The sequence below is a fragment of the Podarcis tiliguerta genome, assembly GCF_965153285.1.
Source record: "Podarcis tiliguerta genome assembly, chromosome: 2".
Classification (NCBI taxonomy): Eukaryota; Metazoa; Chordata; class Lepidosauria; order Squamata; family Lacertidae; genus Podarcis; species Podarcis tiliguerta.
In genome coordinates this window covers 54407914-54422083 of record NC_139535.1, presented here as the reverse complement: position 1 = coordinate 54422083, position 14170 = coordinate 54407914, and the positions used below count along the sequence as shown (strand labels likewise).

The following is a 14170-nucleotide window of genomic DNA, read 5'->3' as shown; positions in this document are numbered from 1 at the left end:
TATTCTAAAATAAAATGCAGTTTTCTTAATCTTCATTCATCCAGGATTGACCAGTGCCTTTTCCTTCCATGCAGCCTTCCCCCCTTTATTTTTATCTCTTTATGTGTTTCCCACTTTTTGGGAAACAGGGTGGCCAAGACGGGGTGTTATGTGATGCACATTTGTAGAAATTAGAAACAGTGGCTGCACCATGGGCAACAACATGTCTAGGTTCAGGTAGGTAGCGTTGGTTGGTCTGTCGCAGTCAAAATAAATTAAAAAACTAAAAAATTGCACCTTACGAGAGAACAAACTTAGTTGATCTCTAAGGTGCTACTGACAATTTAATTTTTTAAAATATATTTCAAACATGTGTAGGATAAGCTGAAACCTTTACTCAGCGTCAACTTGGGAGACCCTGGAGCAGGGCCTTTTCCTTAGTCGCACCCATTATGGAATTCCCTCTAGAGCACTGAAGAGCTGCCTCATGTTGTACTTAAAACTCCCTCAGTGGCGTAGCGTGGGGGGTGCAGCGGAGGCCGGCCGCACCGGGCGCAACATCTGGGGGTTAGGGTTAGGGGGCGCAAATCCACGGGTTAGGGGGCGCAAATTACTTGCCTTGCTGACAACCCACGCTACGCCACTGAACTCCCTTCCTCCTTGTCCACTGGCCATGCTGGCTGGGGCTGACGGGAATTGGGAGCCCAAGAATATCTGGAGGGCCACCAGTTCCTCATTCCTGCTCTAGAGGCATGGATAGCTTTGACATGGCTCAGAGTTTGTGGCATGGTGAATAAATGGTGGTTTGCCCCAGCTTTCAATGCTTATTGTTATTTTAAAATTAATTAATATATCACTTAAGGCCAAAATAGGTATCTAAGCAGTATACTATTTATATCTATTTTTTATTATTAGTTGTTCATTTGATTTATTACCCAGTGCTCACCATCAAGTTCACAGCAACTGAGCCGAATCGAACTACCTGGTCCCACTGGTAGTAGCCAGGGCAGATTCTCCCACTAGCACTCTCTCTGCATCCTCGCAACACCACCTCCACATCCACTCGGGTCAGAAGAACCCCCAGAACAGCACATGGGGGGATACTGTTCCACTGGGCAAGCAGAGGTCAATCTCCTAGCACAACACTGAATTCCACAATATTAAAATAAAAATAAATTTACACAAACATTTAAAATGTTTACCTATGGATACACTGGGGAGCTGCAAGTGTCCACCAATATTTTCTTGGACACTCACACTATTCTGGCATTGGATGGGCCAAATACACGGCGGCAGTATCCCTTATGTACACCCATCCCAAACTCTAGCTGCAGACTGACCAGACTTGTTAAGCACAGGAGGTTTTATTGTTGAAACACAAATGGAAAAAAAGATACCCCAAGTTACATCAGAGAATACAAAATACTTAGAAAACTAAGCCCCCCTCCCTTGGCACATAAGTCTCCCCCTGCCCCCAAAACATACTGCACATTTATTCTGTTGGACAACTGCAGCGAAATAAATCGATACCTTCCAGCAGCAAAAGTCAGCCGCAGGATGCTCTTACTGTGTATATTGAAACTGCCCACTATGCACAGTCCCAACATCCTGGTCTGTTTCAACTGTTAAAAAACAACATCACCACCATCTTTGTGTTCCCAGAAATGAAGATTTGGTTTCATAAAGATTCTGTTAAAGAGAGCTTTGCAAGCGCATAAATCGGCTTGTATAAAAACCACATAATTAAACATGCTCTTGTACAATTTAGCCATTTCAGGTGGAAATCACCCGCACAAAGTCACAGGCTCCAAACGGGGGATGCAGCTTCCCAAGGGGCAGAGACGAGCGTAACTCCCATCCATATTAAGAAATGAAGAAACTTGATGTCTGATCGCCAGCTTCGTAAACAGCTGCACATTTTTTTCCGGGTTGGCTCCCTGCCAGCCTCCGCCATCCTATGTCAGCGTTTCACCTTTTGTTACCTGTCAAAAGAAAGAAGAGAGCTTGCTTGCCTTGCAATGTGGTTTCCTGGGAGGGGAAGGGGGAAGAGGATATTCCTAAGTTTCTTTAGGAAACTTATATGTAGTATTAGTGCAAGAGTATAGATATTATTATTTTTTGTGTGCACACTTGATCACATAACACCTTAAAATCTAAAAATAAAGCAAAAGTAGCTGGGCTGACCCATATGAAACAATCCCAAATCCATGTTAGGTCAATAGCTTCACTAGGCCAACCAAAATTTCAGAAAATAGCATCAATAACCTATTTCATGCCACTCTGGTAGCACTTTTGTAAACTGTTTTTTAAAAAAAAAAAAAAAAAACAAGCAATGTATACATGTTATGAAATATATTAATAATACACATACATCCCCCCAATATGATAACTTAAAATCGAATACAGCGTTAAGTGTAGTGGACGTTTTCTGGGTGGAATGTGTGGGCCAAATATGTGTGATGAAGAAGGCTCCAGGCAACAACAAAAAAGGCTTGTATCACAATGTGTCTGCCTTCTCCCTTATATGCTAGTTTTCTATGTACAGGAAGGTTTGGGAGGAAAGGCAGAACATGACTGGAGGGCTTTTGCATTGCAGGGGGTTGAACTAGATGACCCATGGGGTCCCTTATCTATGAATCACTCAAGCACACAAGGGCCATAGCTAAGTGGCAGAGGTTCCATTGCAGGCATATCCAGTTAGCGCTGGCAAGATCCCTTGACTGAAATCCTGCAGAGCCACTTGCCCATCAGCACAGGTCATACTAAGCTGGATGGTCCAGATCTGACTCAGCATTTGGCGGCTTCCTACATCCCTGCGCCCAACCTGAAACTGACCACCTGGTTCCTCTCAACTTCCAGGGAGGGCATAAGCAGGCCTCCGTGCCTGGAGGAAGCCTGCAAAAGGGAGCAGGGGGTCGCGGCAGCAGAATCCGCGAAGCCAAGTCGGCCGCGGGTGCAGCCAGCCAGGCAAAGGGGGTCATCGCCTTCCCGGGTCCCCCATCCTAAGCAGCAGCCGCCGGCGCCTTACCCGGGCCTCGATGTATTCGATCCGCCTCTCCAGCGCCGTCAGCTTCTCGTTGAGCGTGGCCAGGCGCGAGCGGCAGGACATGTCTGCAGGCGGAGAAAAGGGAAAGTGAGAGGTGGGCAAGCGGCGTCCCCAGCCAGACACCCCCCCCCCGCCCCGCTTGGCAGGGATCGCGACCCCCGCAGGGAAGGAAGGAAGGAAGGAAGGAAGGAAGGAAGGAAGGAAGGAAGGAAGGAAGGAAGGAAGGAAGGAAGGAGAAGGCCAGGGCGGCGGCTTCTGTACCGAAGGAATTGAGGAAGTCCGCGATCTTCTTGATGGAGCTGGTGATCACCTCGATGTACTCGCGGTTGGCCCAGTCCTGGTGGATCTCGCGCTGAACCGGGTCCTCCTGCACCGACATGGCCGACAGCTGGGAGCAGACCACCCCCCTCCCCGGAAGCTGCTGCGCTTGCGCACAAGACGCAGCCCTGTCCCCCCCCAGGCTCGCTTTTCCCTGTCTCGCACGAGCAGGCCCAAGGTTGTAGTACGCGTGCGCCGTCCTTCCCTGGGCCCCGCCCTCCCCAAGCCCGCGAGTCTGCGCACTGCGGCAAGTCTAGGCTTGCTGAGCAGATGCAGAGACAGAGTTGGCATTTGGGTTTGTTGTGGGTTCAGTTTTTTGCTTGTATTTCTCTTTTGACGCCCAGTAGTGAGGGGCTTTTTTAGATTAAGGAAAGGCAAGTCTACCATACCTAAAGCCTGCAAGAGGGAGATAGCAAGAGTGGGAGTCTTACGCTTATAAATCATGTGAAGTCAATTTCAAACATATTTGTGCTTCTTATGAAGGCTGGTCGCTGAAGAATTGATGCTTTTGAATTATGGTGCTGGAGGAGACTCTTGAGAGTCCCATGGACTGCAAAAAGATCAAACGTATCCATTCTTAAGGAAATCAGCCCTGAGTGCTCACTGGAAGGACAGATCCTGAAGTTGAGGCTCCAATACTTTGGCCACCTCATGAGAAGAGAAGACTCCCTGGAAAAGACCCGGATGTTGGGAAAGATGGAGGGCACAAGGAAAAGGAGATGACAGAGGATGAGATGGTTGGATAGTGTTCTCGAAGCTACCAGCATGAGTTTGACTAAACTGTGGGAGGCAGTGGAAGACAGGAATGCCTGGCATGCTCTGGTCCATGGGGTCACGAAGAGTCGGACACGACTAAACGACAACATGCTTTTAAGAAAAGGGCTAAGAACACACTGTTTTGGCTTCAATACTTATCTTTCCTGATGTTGTGGTTTACCAGATTTTCTTTTTCATAGTTTTTATGTTTATCTGCAGAAGCCAATATGGCAGCATTGCATGCTACTTTTACACTGTGGAATTAATGCTTCTCTGGACTTGAAAGCTTATGACGCAAAAACTCCTTCCTTCATAGCCATTATGAGGGAAGAAACTGCTGTGTCCCTACGATAAAGCATTTAAAACTGTACAAAATCAAGCATTATAGTTAAAAGGCCTAAGGGACTTTAAAAAGCAGGGCTGCCCAAATTTAAAATGCAAATCCCACACCTTAAGACATAGTCAAACCCCAGTTAACACCCCTGTAAGATAAAAAGTTACACAAACCAGAGACATATATTTGCTTTCCTTCCCAACTAATTCATGAAATTTGGGGCATGATTGATTCTCTGCTTACTTAACATTTTCTTACACTCTGGAAAGCTACATGTATTTCATATTAAATAGAGATAACAGCAATACTTGAAAGACTAAAGCTAGTTGGGCAATTCAGGACAGCAATATTTATATTTTTTCAAAGTGTAGACATGGACATGATTCCATAGCATTCAACTGCCCTATTTAAATGCTTATAGACAATGTCATAGAAGCCTTGAAATGACTTGTGGGTAAGGGACACAAATGCTGACGGTTAATTAAACCTACAGAAATGTCATTAGTGCCCCTTTAGAACTATAAACACTTGCCACAACATGCAACAGTTAGGATTTCTACTTTATTTAGTAAATTTGTGAATGAAACTCCAAAGATCTTAATATATATTTCTGCATGTAGCACTACAAACAACACAACAGGCTAGAACACTATACAAACGAGCAATGAAATACTTTCATGAGACGAAAGCAAAATGAACATTTTAGTATTTTTTACAAATGTTTAATCAAACATTTCAAATCTTGATTCTTGACTCAAATGAAAAGTTGTATGTTTTGTTTTTACATATCACGAGTGGAGAATATTTAGGGATGGACAGAGAGCAAGGCAAAGGGAGGAAAAAGGGAGACATATTTGGATGCAAGGAGAAAAGTGCTTTGAATTTCAAGGTGCAAATCTTTCTAGAGATCCACATAACCTCACTGAAGCACAGGTGTTCTGGACACACAATCCATTCAATATTTGCTTCCTTTAATTTACTAGTTCCAGTAATTATGCCATGAACAATTAAGCCAGTATAGCCCATGCTAATCAGAGCTGTCTTCATCACTGTCTTTGATATCCATCCCATCTTCATTCTCTGAATCTTCCCCTTCCTCCTCCTCCTCCTGGGGAAAAAAAATCATGGCACTGATGCACAAGCGGTGAAGATTAAGGGATACAGATGTATGCACATTATCTATAAGCATTTTCATTGAGCTAGCCACTACAACGCCAAATATTTCTTGGCCTCTCACCACCAGTTTAAACCTTATTAGCATATATGTAAAGTTAGGGGTGGGTTTCCCCAATGTGCAAATTGCTGCCTTTCCATGTCCAAGAAAGGAATGGTTCAGAGTGCCATTTCCATCTTAATCTTATCTCATTAGGCTAACCGGATTATGCCCATTGGTCAGCCTAACCCCCCCTCCCCGAGCCTACAAACTGCAGCTCATTTCGTGCAAAAGATGTTAGTGAGAAAGAAGCAACAGTGGCACAGCTCAGATTACAGCAACAGTGAAGACATCTTAAAGGTAAAGGTACCCCTGCCCGTTCGGGCCAGTCTTGACAGACTCTAGGGTTGTGCGCCCATCTCACTCAAAGAGGCCGGGGGCCAGCGCTGTCCGGAGACACTTCCGGGTCACGTGGCCAGCGTGACATCGCTGCTCTGGCAAGCCAGAGCCGCACACGGAAACGCCGTTTACCTTCCCGCTAGTAAGCGGTCCCTATTTATCTACTTGCACCTGAGAGTGCTTTCGAACTGCTAGGTTGGCAGGCGCTGGGACCGAACAGCAGGAGCGCACCCCGCCGCGGGGATTCGAACTGCCGACCTTTCGATCGGCAAGCCCTAGGCGCTGAGGCTTTTACCCACAGCGCCACCCGCGTCCTAAAGACATCTTATCATTGTGCATTTCCTGTACCAGAAACAGAATGATAATCTTGACCCTTCCCCTACTGCAGAATATAATGATTATAAAAACAACAACCACAATAGTTGCTTTAGAGAATTACCTCTGTGGGAAGCTTGGAAATCTCCTCCTCCATCTTGCTAGCTTGGGATGCCTGTGAAAGAATCTCTTCTCCCTAAAATGGACACAATAAACTTATGATGCCACTCAAAAATGGAACTCTCCTCTCTCTTGACTGGCTTTCTGCTAGTCTGTGAAGACCTTTCGTTTTAGACATGCATTTGACTCCTGGCATATGACTATTTGATTTTAAAGCTCTTTTGGTTGCTGCCCCTGCCCCTTTTTAGCTGTTCTTGCATTTGTCACAGACTGTATTTTGAAGAAATAATAAAAATAAAATTGTCCAGTAGCACCTTGGAGACCAACTAAGTTTGTTCTGGACAATTTTTTTATTTATTTCGACTGCGTCAGACCAACACGGCTACCTACCTGTATTTTGAAGGTGTGTTATGAGCTGCTTCAAACATTCTACTGGAAGGACTTGGCACAAATACTTTTAATTTAAGAAAGGGCTTATTTCTTATTCTATTTCACTTAAATACTGTGTGTGTCACTGTTACCCGTGTATCATTCCATTGAAGAGGATGAACACACTGTCAGCAAACTGGCTTCCAAAAGCCAGTACTGAAAATTAATTTCTTTGAGTTCAGAGGCCCTTTCAGATGATCTCCATCAAAATAAATCATTCAAGTTAGCAACAACTAGACACTATGACGCTATCTGCACCATGGATGAGAGAAGAGGAACCCAGATCAATATAACGTTGCAGTTGCACATGGCTCATCTAGTTCCAACAATTTTAACTTTACCATTTCTTCACCGTACAGAGCTTGCTTAGCGTTCACTCAGCCTTCTAAAAAGACATCTGATAACATAAAAGTTATGATCTTCCATGCATTTAAATGTTATTTACTCTGCTAATACTTGAATAATGATGTCCATTCAAATTCCACCAAGCTCAATGAGCCATTCACAAGAAACCAAGTGGTGCTGTACACATATATATTCTCACCTGCAGATCCCTGTTTTTGAGGACGCCCACCCAGAAAGCTTCCTGACAATGATTGAGAGCCAGCATTGCTTTCACTCGGTAAACAAACAGCTCAAGGGATTTCTTCAGTAGCGGTACATGGCTGGTGAGTCCTGTGTCTTGATGAATCTACACATGGAAGAAATGCACAGAAGGAAATTAACAATCCTTATCTGCATCTTTTTCTGTATTTAATCAGGATTGTTCAGTTGGTTTGGGATATAGGAAATCTGGATTCAAACCCTGTTTTATGAATGCACTGAATGGCATTCAGCAAAGTTTTATCTCCCTGCCTCTGCTATGATGGAAATAGCGACCTTCAATATGGTTGTTATAACTAAATAGCATAAAGGTTGTAAAATGTATATTATAAACTTAAAAGAGTGCTATTGATATTGTAGCTTGTTGCCTTTGGGCAAACTTGTTCTTTCTTCTGAAGTCTGTCTTCTACCTCCCCTTCTCTCCCAGTTGCTAACTCTAAAAGAACAAGTGTAAGGTCAAGGAACAAGTTGTAGTCAACAGGACTGGCAGTGGGGTATAGGGGAGCAGGAAAGGCTCTGCCGCCATAAATATAACCTTCTTAAGTTGATCAGGGTTGAATATTATATTACTACTACTACTATTTTACAACAACAAAAAACAAAATAACAGGAGTAGCAAAACTGATGATGCCAATTTAGCCTTCCAGAAGAATATACTCGTGGTTGTGACCTGTCCATAATAATAAAAGTCAGACTTACAGGCTAATAGCAATTAGCTTATAAAAACGTTAGCTGGACCCTTCTTATTATGCATGGACAGGAACAAATAAAGCAAGAATAGCTGGAGGACAACCTGGAGATTCCCAGCCTCTTACTGGATTTGCAATTCATTACAAATAATCATTGAAATGGGAAGACTGGGCATACTTTGATAGAGAAGTTAAAGCGGATTGACCAGATTGTACGAAATTAGAAGCCAACACCTTATTTGTAGCCTTCTTTACCTTGGAATGGCCACATATGTGGTGAAGTTGTCTAGTGCTCAGCTGCAAGGTTTTCAGCAAACTCTGCACATCCTCCTGGAAGGCGGAAGAAAACCATTTACAAACCTGTTCAAAACTGCCACCTATTGGGCTACTTGGAATACTGCATTATCGCTGTAACTCAAGGCTCTATTTTCACTCAATGGGGTATACTGAACCAATTAGGACGGCTTTGCATATTACATCACACCAAACTCAGGTTTGCTACCAAGTGTACAGTCTTGGTTCCTGGACAAGTGTACTTGTATGATGCCCATATTTGCCACATGTCCCCTAAACCTCTTTGAGATGTACATTTAAAAGTAACACACGAAACAGCCCTTATCTGAGTTACTGTCTTACTATTATCCCATGCTCTGGGTCATGGCAGGTTTGCAAGGAAGTGTCACTAAGGCACATAAGTTGTTTCACTATTGGCACTGTTCAGTTTTCAGATCAACTCAGTTATACTAAACATTTCCTCCCCCGTTTTCATTGTATCATTTGCACAGTCACTATACTCCATGCTTAGAAAGAGCAGCCACAAATTGTTCAGTCCATTCCCGTGTCAATCAGAAGACAGCCCTGTTTCCAACACCTTACCCTGTGTTTTTTAAAGCTGCAGTCCAATAGGGGCATGCCAAGCTTCAAGAATGTTTCCACAAAAAGACGCCCATACTACATGGAGCAAAGACAAAAAGGCAGAAAATGTGGTAATTGCTTACAATAATTAGGAGATGCCATTTGAACAAGCCACGAGTTTACAACACAGAGCATGGAACCTTGCATATTTGTTTATTTCCCTTTCCAGCCTAATCAGGGAAGAAGTATTAAAGCAGATCCCTGCCACCAATTTACATCATTTTAATTTTTATAGTTTCTCCCAAACAATCTCAGGAACTGTTTCATAGGATGCCTGTAGTGCAATGTAGCTATGTAATCAAAAGGTATTTGTGCTCCAAAGTTTCTCTACTGTAGCAGGAATACTTGGGCAGAAGGTACATGTGCCAGTAATTTCAAGTATCAGCATGGTGCTCCCTCATACCTACATCCAAGTTCACATAATAAGCACCTTTCACTGAATGAAGTTCTGTGCTCCCTGCCTTGCAATTATAGCCAGGTGCAGAGTCAAATTGAAGTATCAGAGTGGAAGGCTCTTGGAAGTCCTAGATTGCCTGGGTTGTTTTTGGCACTGAGAGACCAGCAACTTTTGGATGCTCTCCATTTTTTCCTCAATTCCTGCTGTTCACTGCAGATCTCTGTAACTAAGAAATAGCACCTGAGCTTGCTCCCCCCCACCCTGCTCTCTCCCAGCCCCCTTTTCTTTTGTGTGAGCTTGAAGGCAGGGATTGTCTTCTCATGCATTTGTAAGCCCCTGTGGGAGCCACCATTGTCATCAGATCCTCAACTTACCTTCAGGCAAGCACTGAGCACAGGCCTACTGTCAAATACCTGTTTGGAAAGAGTAAAGGATCCAGCAGAAAGAATGATGAGAAGCCAGAATGCTAGTTAAAGCAATTCCGCCCACCTTCCCAATGAACGTAAAAGTCTGTACAAGGTCCTGAGGCAGCTCATTGCAGCTGAACAGCTCTTGTAAGAAATTGCTGTTAGGAAGCTTCTCCTAATGTTTAGCCAAAATCAGCTTCCCTGCAATTTCCACCCATTGATTCTAGTCTGCACTCTGGAACAGCCCCCTGTTTCTGCATGGCAGTCCCTTCAGATGTTTGATGATGGTTAACACATATATTTTTTTACACTTCTCCAGGTTAAACATAAAGGCACTCGTTTTGACTAAATGGATAAGAATACAGGAATCCTGCACGGTCATATTCCAGCAATGCATGTTCCTTGTTAATGTGAAGGCTGCTCACCTTGACTAAATTAACAAGGATGTGGAAATCCCGGACAGCCAGGTTCCAGCGTAGCAACTTCTCTAGCTGGACCTGTGGAATAACAAGAGTAGAAATATGTTTATTTGGGTATCATCTGGCTGCTGCCAGAAGATATGCTCCTTGAGGTGAGAGGGAGAGGCAGTGGGGATGAGCAAGTCTGAGGTTCACCTAGGCTTGTTCACACAATGCTAAATCACAGGTTAGTGTTACATCTCACTTAGGCCACTGTCAGTTATGAAAGACAACACATTTATATGACTGAGGTTCCCTACAATAAACAATGCAAGTGAGGGTTTGATCCTCCTCCAGCAAGTACTTTCAATCCAATTGTGCTTAAATGCCATGGAGTGTTTGTGTGTGCGCACATTTACAATCGATTGCAAATGTGCTATTTTACCACTTAGTTATTGTACTTGTGCAAAATCAGCTCTGAGCTTCAGGAATGAAGTACACGGTGAGGCTGAACACGCTCTAACACATTCTGCCAGAGCTATGGCATGCAGACTTCCTGCTAGAAATCTCAGATACCCTATGTCACCCTACCTCACTGGAATCTGATGGTTTTCCAGCAGAAATGCTTTTCGCTGAGCTTTCAAGCTGAGCCATCATCACTCGGAAGAAAACTGGAAAAGTTTGCCTGGTGAAAATAGAAAGTTGTGCTGAAGTCACACCATTTTGAAATAATACACAGCTTTCTGACCATTCTTATTCTCTGAAGCATTTACATATTATTTATGCTGTATACATAATATAAGTTTCTCCAACATTCCTTCTTTTTGGAGAACTGTTCAATGGAAAAAATAAATTTCAAGGTCCCCATTACCTGGTCAACGTAGGGTAAGTGGAAGAGTATTCATCCTTAGAAGACTGAATCAGCTGCGGAATCCCAACACTGCAAATGTCTTCTATCGCCTTCAATATATTATCTGTGTGCTCCATATAGATACTGTGTGGAACAATTTTTTTTACAAAAATTACCAGAATTCCATATGGTATCAGAAAGCCTTATAAGGCTTATACTACATTACATTACATTACATTACATTACATTTGGCTTGATGTACTAGAAAAGCATAAAAGATGTTTTCCTCCCTATTTCATCAACGTTCATAATTATAAAAATGTAGCGTAATTACAAATGCAATTTGATTAGAAATTGTGATTTTTAAACAATCTCAGTAGTTGCCAATGAGGCATTTTCAGTGTCAAATGAAATAAACTGGCTGCTACATCATGATCTTTTTGTGGGAATGAAAGTAGAGAGCATTATGCTTATATCTCAAACATAAAGCCATCCTTACCAGAACAAAGTGTGGAGAGCATCATTAAACTGGGTGCCCTTCTGACGAATTCCATTGGGCTGCAGCCATGATTGACAGAGAAAATGTTTAGTGATGGAAGCTGTCGAAGAAGAACAAAAGAAGAATGCATGGATTTATTTTATTGTGCAGGGCATGCAACTGTCTGTTGATCCGCTTTCAGTGTCTCAGTCAGGTAGCCAGCATGGGGCTATCCTGAGGTTGCTGAACTCCAGCTCCCATTAGGCCAGCCAAGAAAGCCAACGGTCTGGCATGATGAGAGTTGTAGTCCAGCAACATTTTAGGGGCACCATACTGGCTATCCATGAGCTAGGCAGATAACATGTGTTGAACACACCATGTGATTTTGCATCAACTTTTATGTCTTGCCATTTGTGACATCTGTGGGCTCAAGCACCTGTGGTTCTGCACCCATTGGAGTCATAGCCTCATAATCCTGCAACTATTTTTCAATGATCTCTGTTGGGTTGTGACATACAAAGCTCCCCCTGTTTTCAGGGAATTTCCAATAAGACGTACAAACATTGTGTGCATCATCCACTTTGGAATCCTACTTTCCATCTAGGTTAGTTAAGAAACACTAAGCATAAATTAAATCATTTCAACATTTTATTTTTTGAAAGCATAGCATGCCTTCTTCAATGTGCTTGCTGAAACTCTCAAAACTACACATAATTTATACAAATTAAAGCTATGCAATGCAAGGAAACTCTGTACACATTACCTATTTCATTGCTTTTCTGGCTAGTCCCAGATTTTTCAGTAATGACAAGCAGAAGCTGAGTGAGGCTCAGTGCACAGTAAATGTTGGGAATACTGTCCTGGAAGTTCAGTAAGTATTGAAAACTCTGACTATAGGATACAAAAAAGAAATTATTATTATTACTATTACTATTATTATTATTAACAACATTGCTGATATATTGGCATAATAAACACATTCTAATATTCAGTTTCCCGTGTCCAGTGATGGATCCTATATCCTGTTTCTGAATCTTTACCTTTTAGATCCATTTGAAAAACTATCCGGAAGGATCAGGCACTTTGACAAGAGGAAAGGTGGTCTATTCAGAATGGGACTAAAAAAATACTAAGGGGTGCACCATGAGGGACATGTTCTTTATTTTACCTGAGCAACTCCTCAAGAGGGAGATCTTTCTCCCCTGGCTTGAGTCTATGTGCTAGGACACGAAGACCAGATTTCAGCAAGCTATGGTTTTCGTGTTGAGAAAATCCACTCCTGAGGAAAGAGAAGACATCAATCACCTTTTGCAATAATGCCTAGTGTGGGGAAGAGAAATGTAAGCATTCTTCAAGCTCTGTATGCTTTTCATGCACAGACTGCCAGCCACATGTCTTCAGAAATCTTGGGACTCATTTCTACAGCAGAGGACTATCAGCTCTGATTGCATAGTTGAGCACCCTAAAGTTTTGCTTACATTCTTGTCTTAATCTGACAAAGTAACTGTGTCAGGGCTATATGACAATGAGCTTCACAGGAGCCCATTCCTGACCTTAGCTAAGAATGGCTTGTTTGATGGGAGTCCTAGCCAAGAAGAAAAATAAGAGCCCTAAAATAAGAGTGATGGTTCATCCTCACTGTCATATTTGCACTTCCACACACTCACCAAGCAAACAGAAGGTGAAAGACTTGCAATAATCGCTGGTAACAGGATGACATGAGGTGGTGTTCTTGAATGTTGACCCTTGGCCCATCGATCACACCATGGTTCTCTGCAATCAGTGCCTTAATTGAAGAACAAACTATTAAGTAAAAAGCTGCCATTTGCTTGCTTACATTGTGATCCACCTACTTTACAAAACACTCATGATGGAAACAAACCCCATACCTGATAAAACACACATTGTATGGTGATGTAGTCTAAGCAATTTTACTTTCTAACCTGGAAGTAGTTGTGCATATTTTCCATGTGGTTACACAGTGGCTTCAAGAGTTCAACAGCATATTCAATCACTTCTTGAGATGATCTTTGACAAAGATGTGAGAATCCAACATTTCTATTTCCTTTTCCCTGTAGAAAATCCAAGGTTTTTAAAGTTTTATGCAGTGCTCAAACCTTAGTATAGGTGAAAGGGATTTTACCAATGAATGCTCAGCAAACATGAAATTGTCTCCAGTATAGACTAAAGTGCATGGCTGGTACCAGCGTAAAGCTGGGCACATAACTCAGTCACCTTTTGAAGAGCACAAACCTGGGAAAATGTGGCTTGGACTTCCTCCCTCCCCGCTCGTCTTCCCTCCCCAGCTTCCTACTTTGATCAAATCATGGTTTACTAAATCAGGTTTAACAGCAAACTAAGATTTGATCAAACCAGGAAGTATACAAGAGTGAATCAGAATTCACAAGGGACAAAGAGAGTGTGTTACTTAGGCTAATTTCTACACACTCACCACATCCCTCTCTGCCCTCCACCCAGGCAAGCAAGAAGCACTATCAGAATTCAAGGACACATTTCAACTGGGGGAAAAAACCCTCAAGTAGGTTGTAAAGCAGAGCTGATGACAACTGTGGTTCGGGAGGAT

At 42.9% G+C, this 14170-nt stretch overlaps 2 protein-coding genes and 1 long non-coding RNA gene across 3 annotated transcripts in view; 1 reads left to right on the top strand and 2 right to left on the bottom strand.

Moving 5' to 3' along the window:
* The window catches only part of LOC310672442, a 131253-nt gene that overhangs the window by 2547 nt on the left and 114536 nt on the right, over positions 1-14170 (top strand). The gene's annotated exons all lie outside the window — the stretch shown is intronic.
* On the bottom strand, positions 1325-3524 carry BRK1 (BRICK1 subunit of SCAR/WAVE actin nucleating complex). Its single transcript, XM_083429579.1, has 3 exons — positions 3287-3524; positions 3008-3090; positions 1325-1961 (listed from the first exon to the last, which is right to left on the bottom strand). Exons 1-3 carry the CDS (start codon positions 3402-3404, stop codon positions 1935-1937), a joined length of 228 nt encoding a protein of 75 aa, XP_083285705.1. The 5' UTR covers positions 3405-3524; the 3' UTR covers positions 1325-1934.
* The window catches only part of FANCD2 (FA complementation group D2), a 36614-nt gene continuing 27420 nt past the window's right edge, over positions 4977-14170 (bottom strand). The window contains exons 31-44 of the mRNA XM_083429336.1: positions 13530-13658; positions 13254-13372; positions 12755-12865; positions 12350-12477; positions 11608-11707; positions 11130-11252; positions 10850-10943; positions 10286-10357; positions 9828-9866; positions 9018-9092; positions 8397-8471; positions 7394-7540; positions 6425-6496; positions 4977-5541 (exon numbers count right to left, since the gene is read on the bottom strand). Of these exons, the coding sequence (XP_083285462.1) occupies positions 5461-5541; positions 6425-6496; positions 7394-7540; positions 8397-8471; positions 9018-9092; positions 9828-9866; positions 10286-10357; positions 10850-10943; positions 11130-11252; positions 11608-11707; positions 12350-12477; positions 12755-12865; positions 13254-13372; positions 13530-13658 (1365 nt within the window). The 3' untranslated portion in view covers positions 4977-5460. The remainder of the gene's footprint in view (positions 5542-6424; positions 6497-7393; positions 7541-8396; positions 8472-9017; positions 9093-9827; positions 9867-10285; positions 10358-10849; positions 10944-11129; positions 11253-11607; positions 11708-12349; positions 12478-12754; positions 12866-13253; positions 13373-13529; positions 13659-14170) is intronic.

Excerpts from the sequence above, each read along its gene's own strand:
- BRK1 (XM_083429579.1), bottom strand. The coding sequence starts at position 3,404 with ATGTCGGTGCAGGAGGACCCGGTTCAGCGCGAGATCCACCAGGACTGG. Across the intron at positions 3,091-3,286 it reads GGACTTCCTCAATTCCTTCG|ACATGTCCTGCCGCTCGCGC; the intron begins GTACAGAAGCCG and ends CTCCGCCTGCAG. Across the intron at positions 1,962-3,007 it reads TCGAATACATCGAGGCCCGG|GTAACAAAAGGTGAAACGCT; the intron begins GTAAGGCGCCGG and ends TTCTTTTGACAG.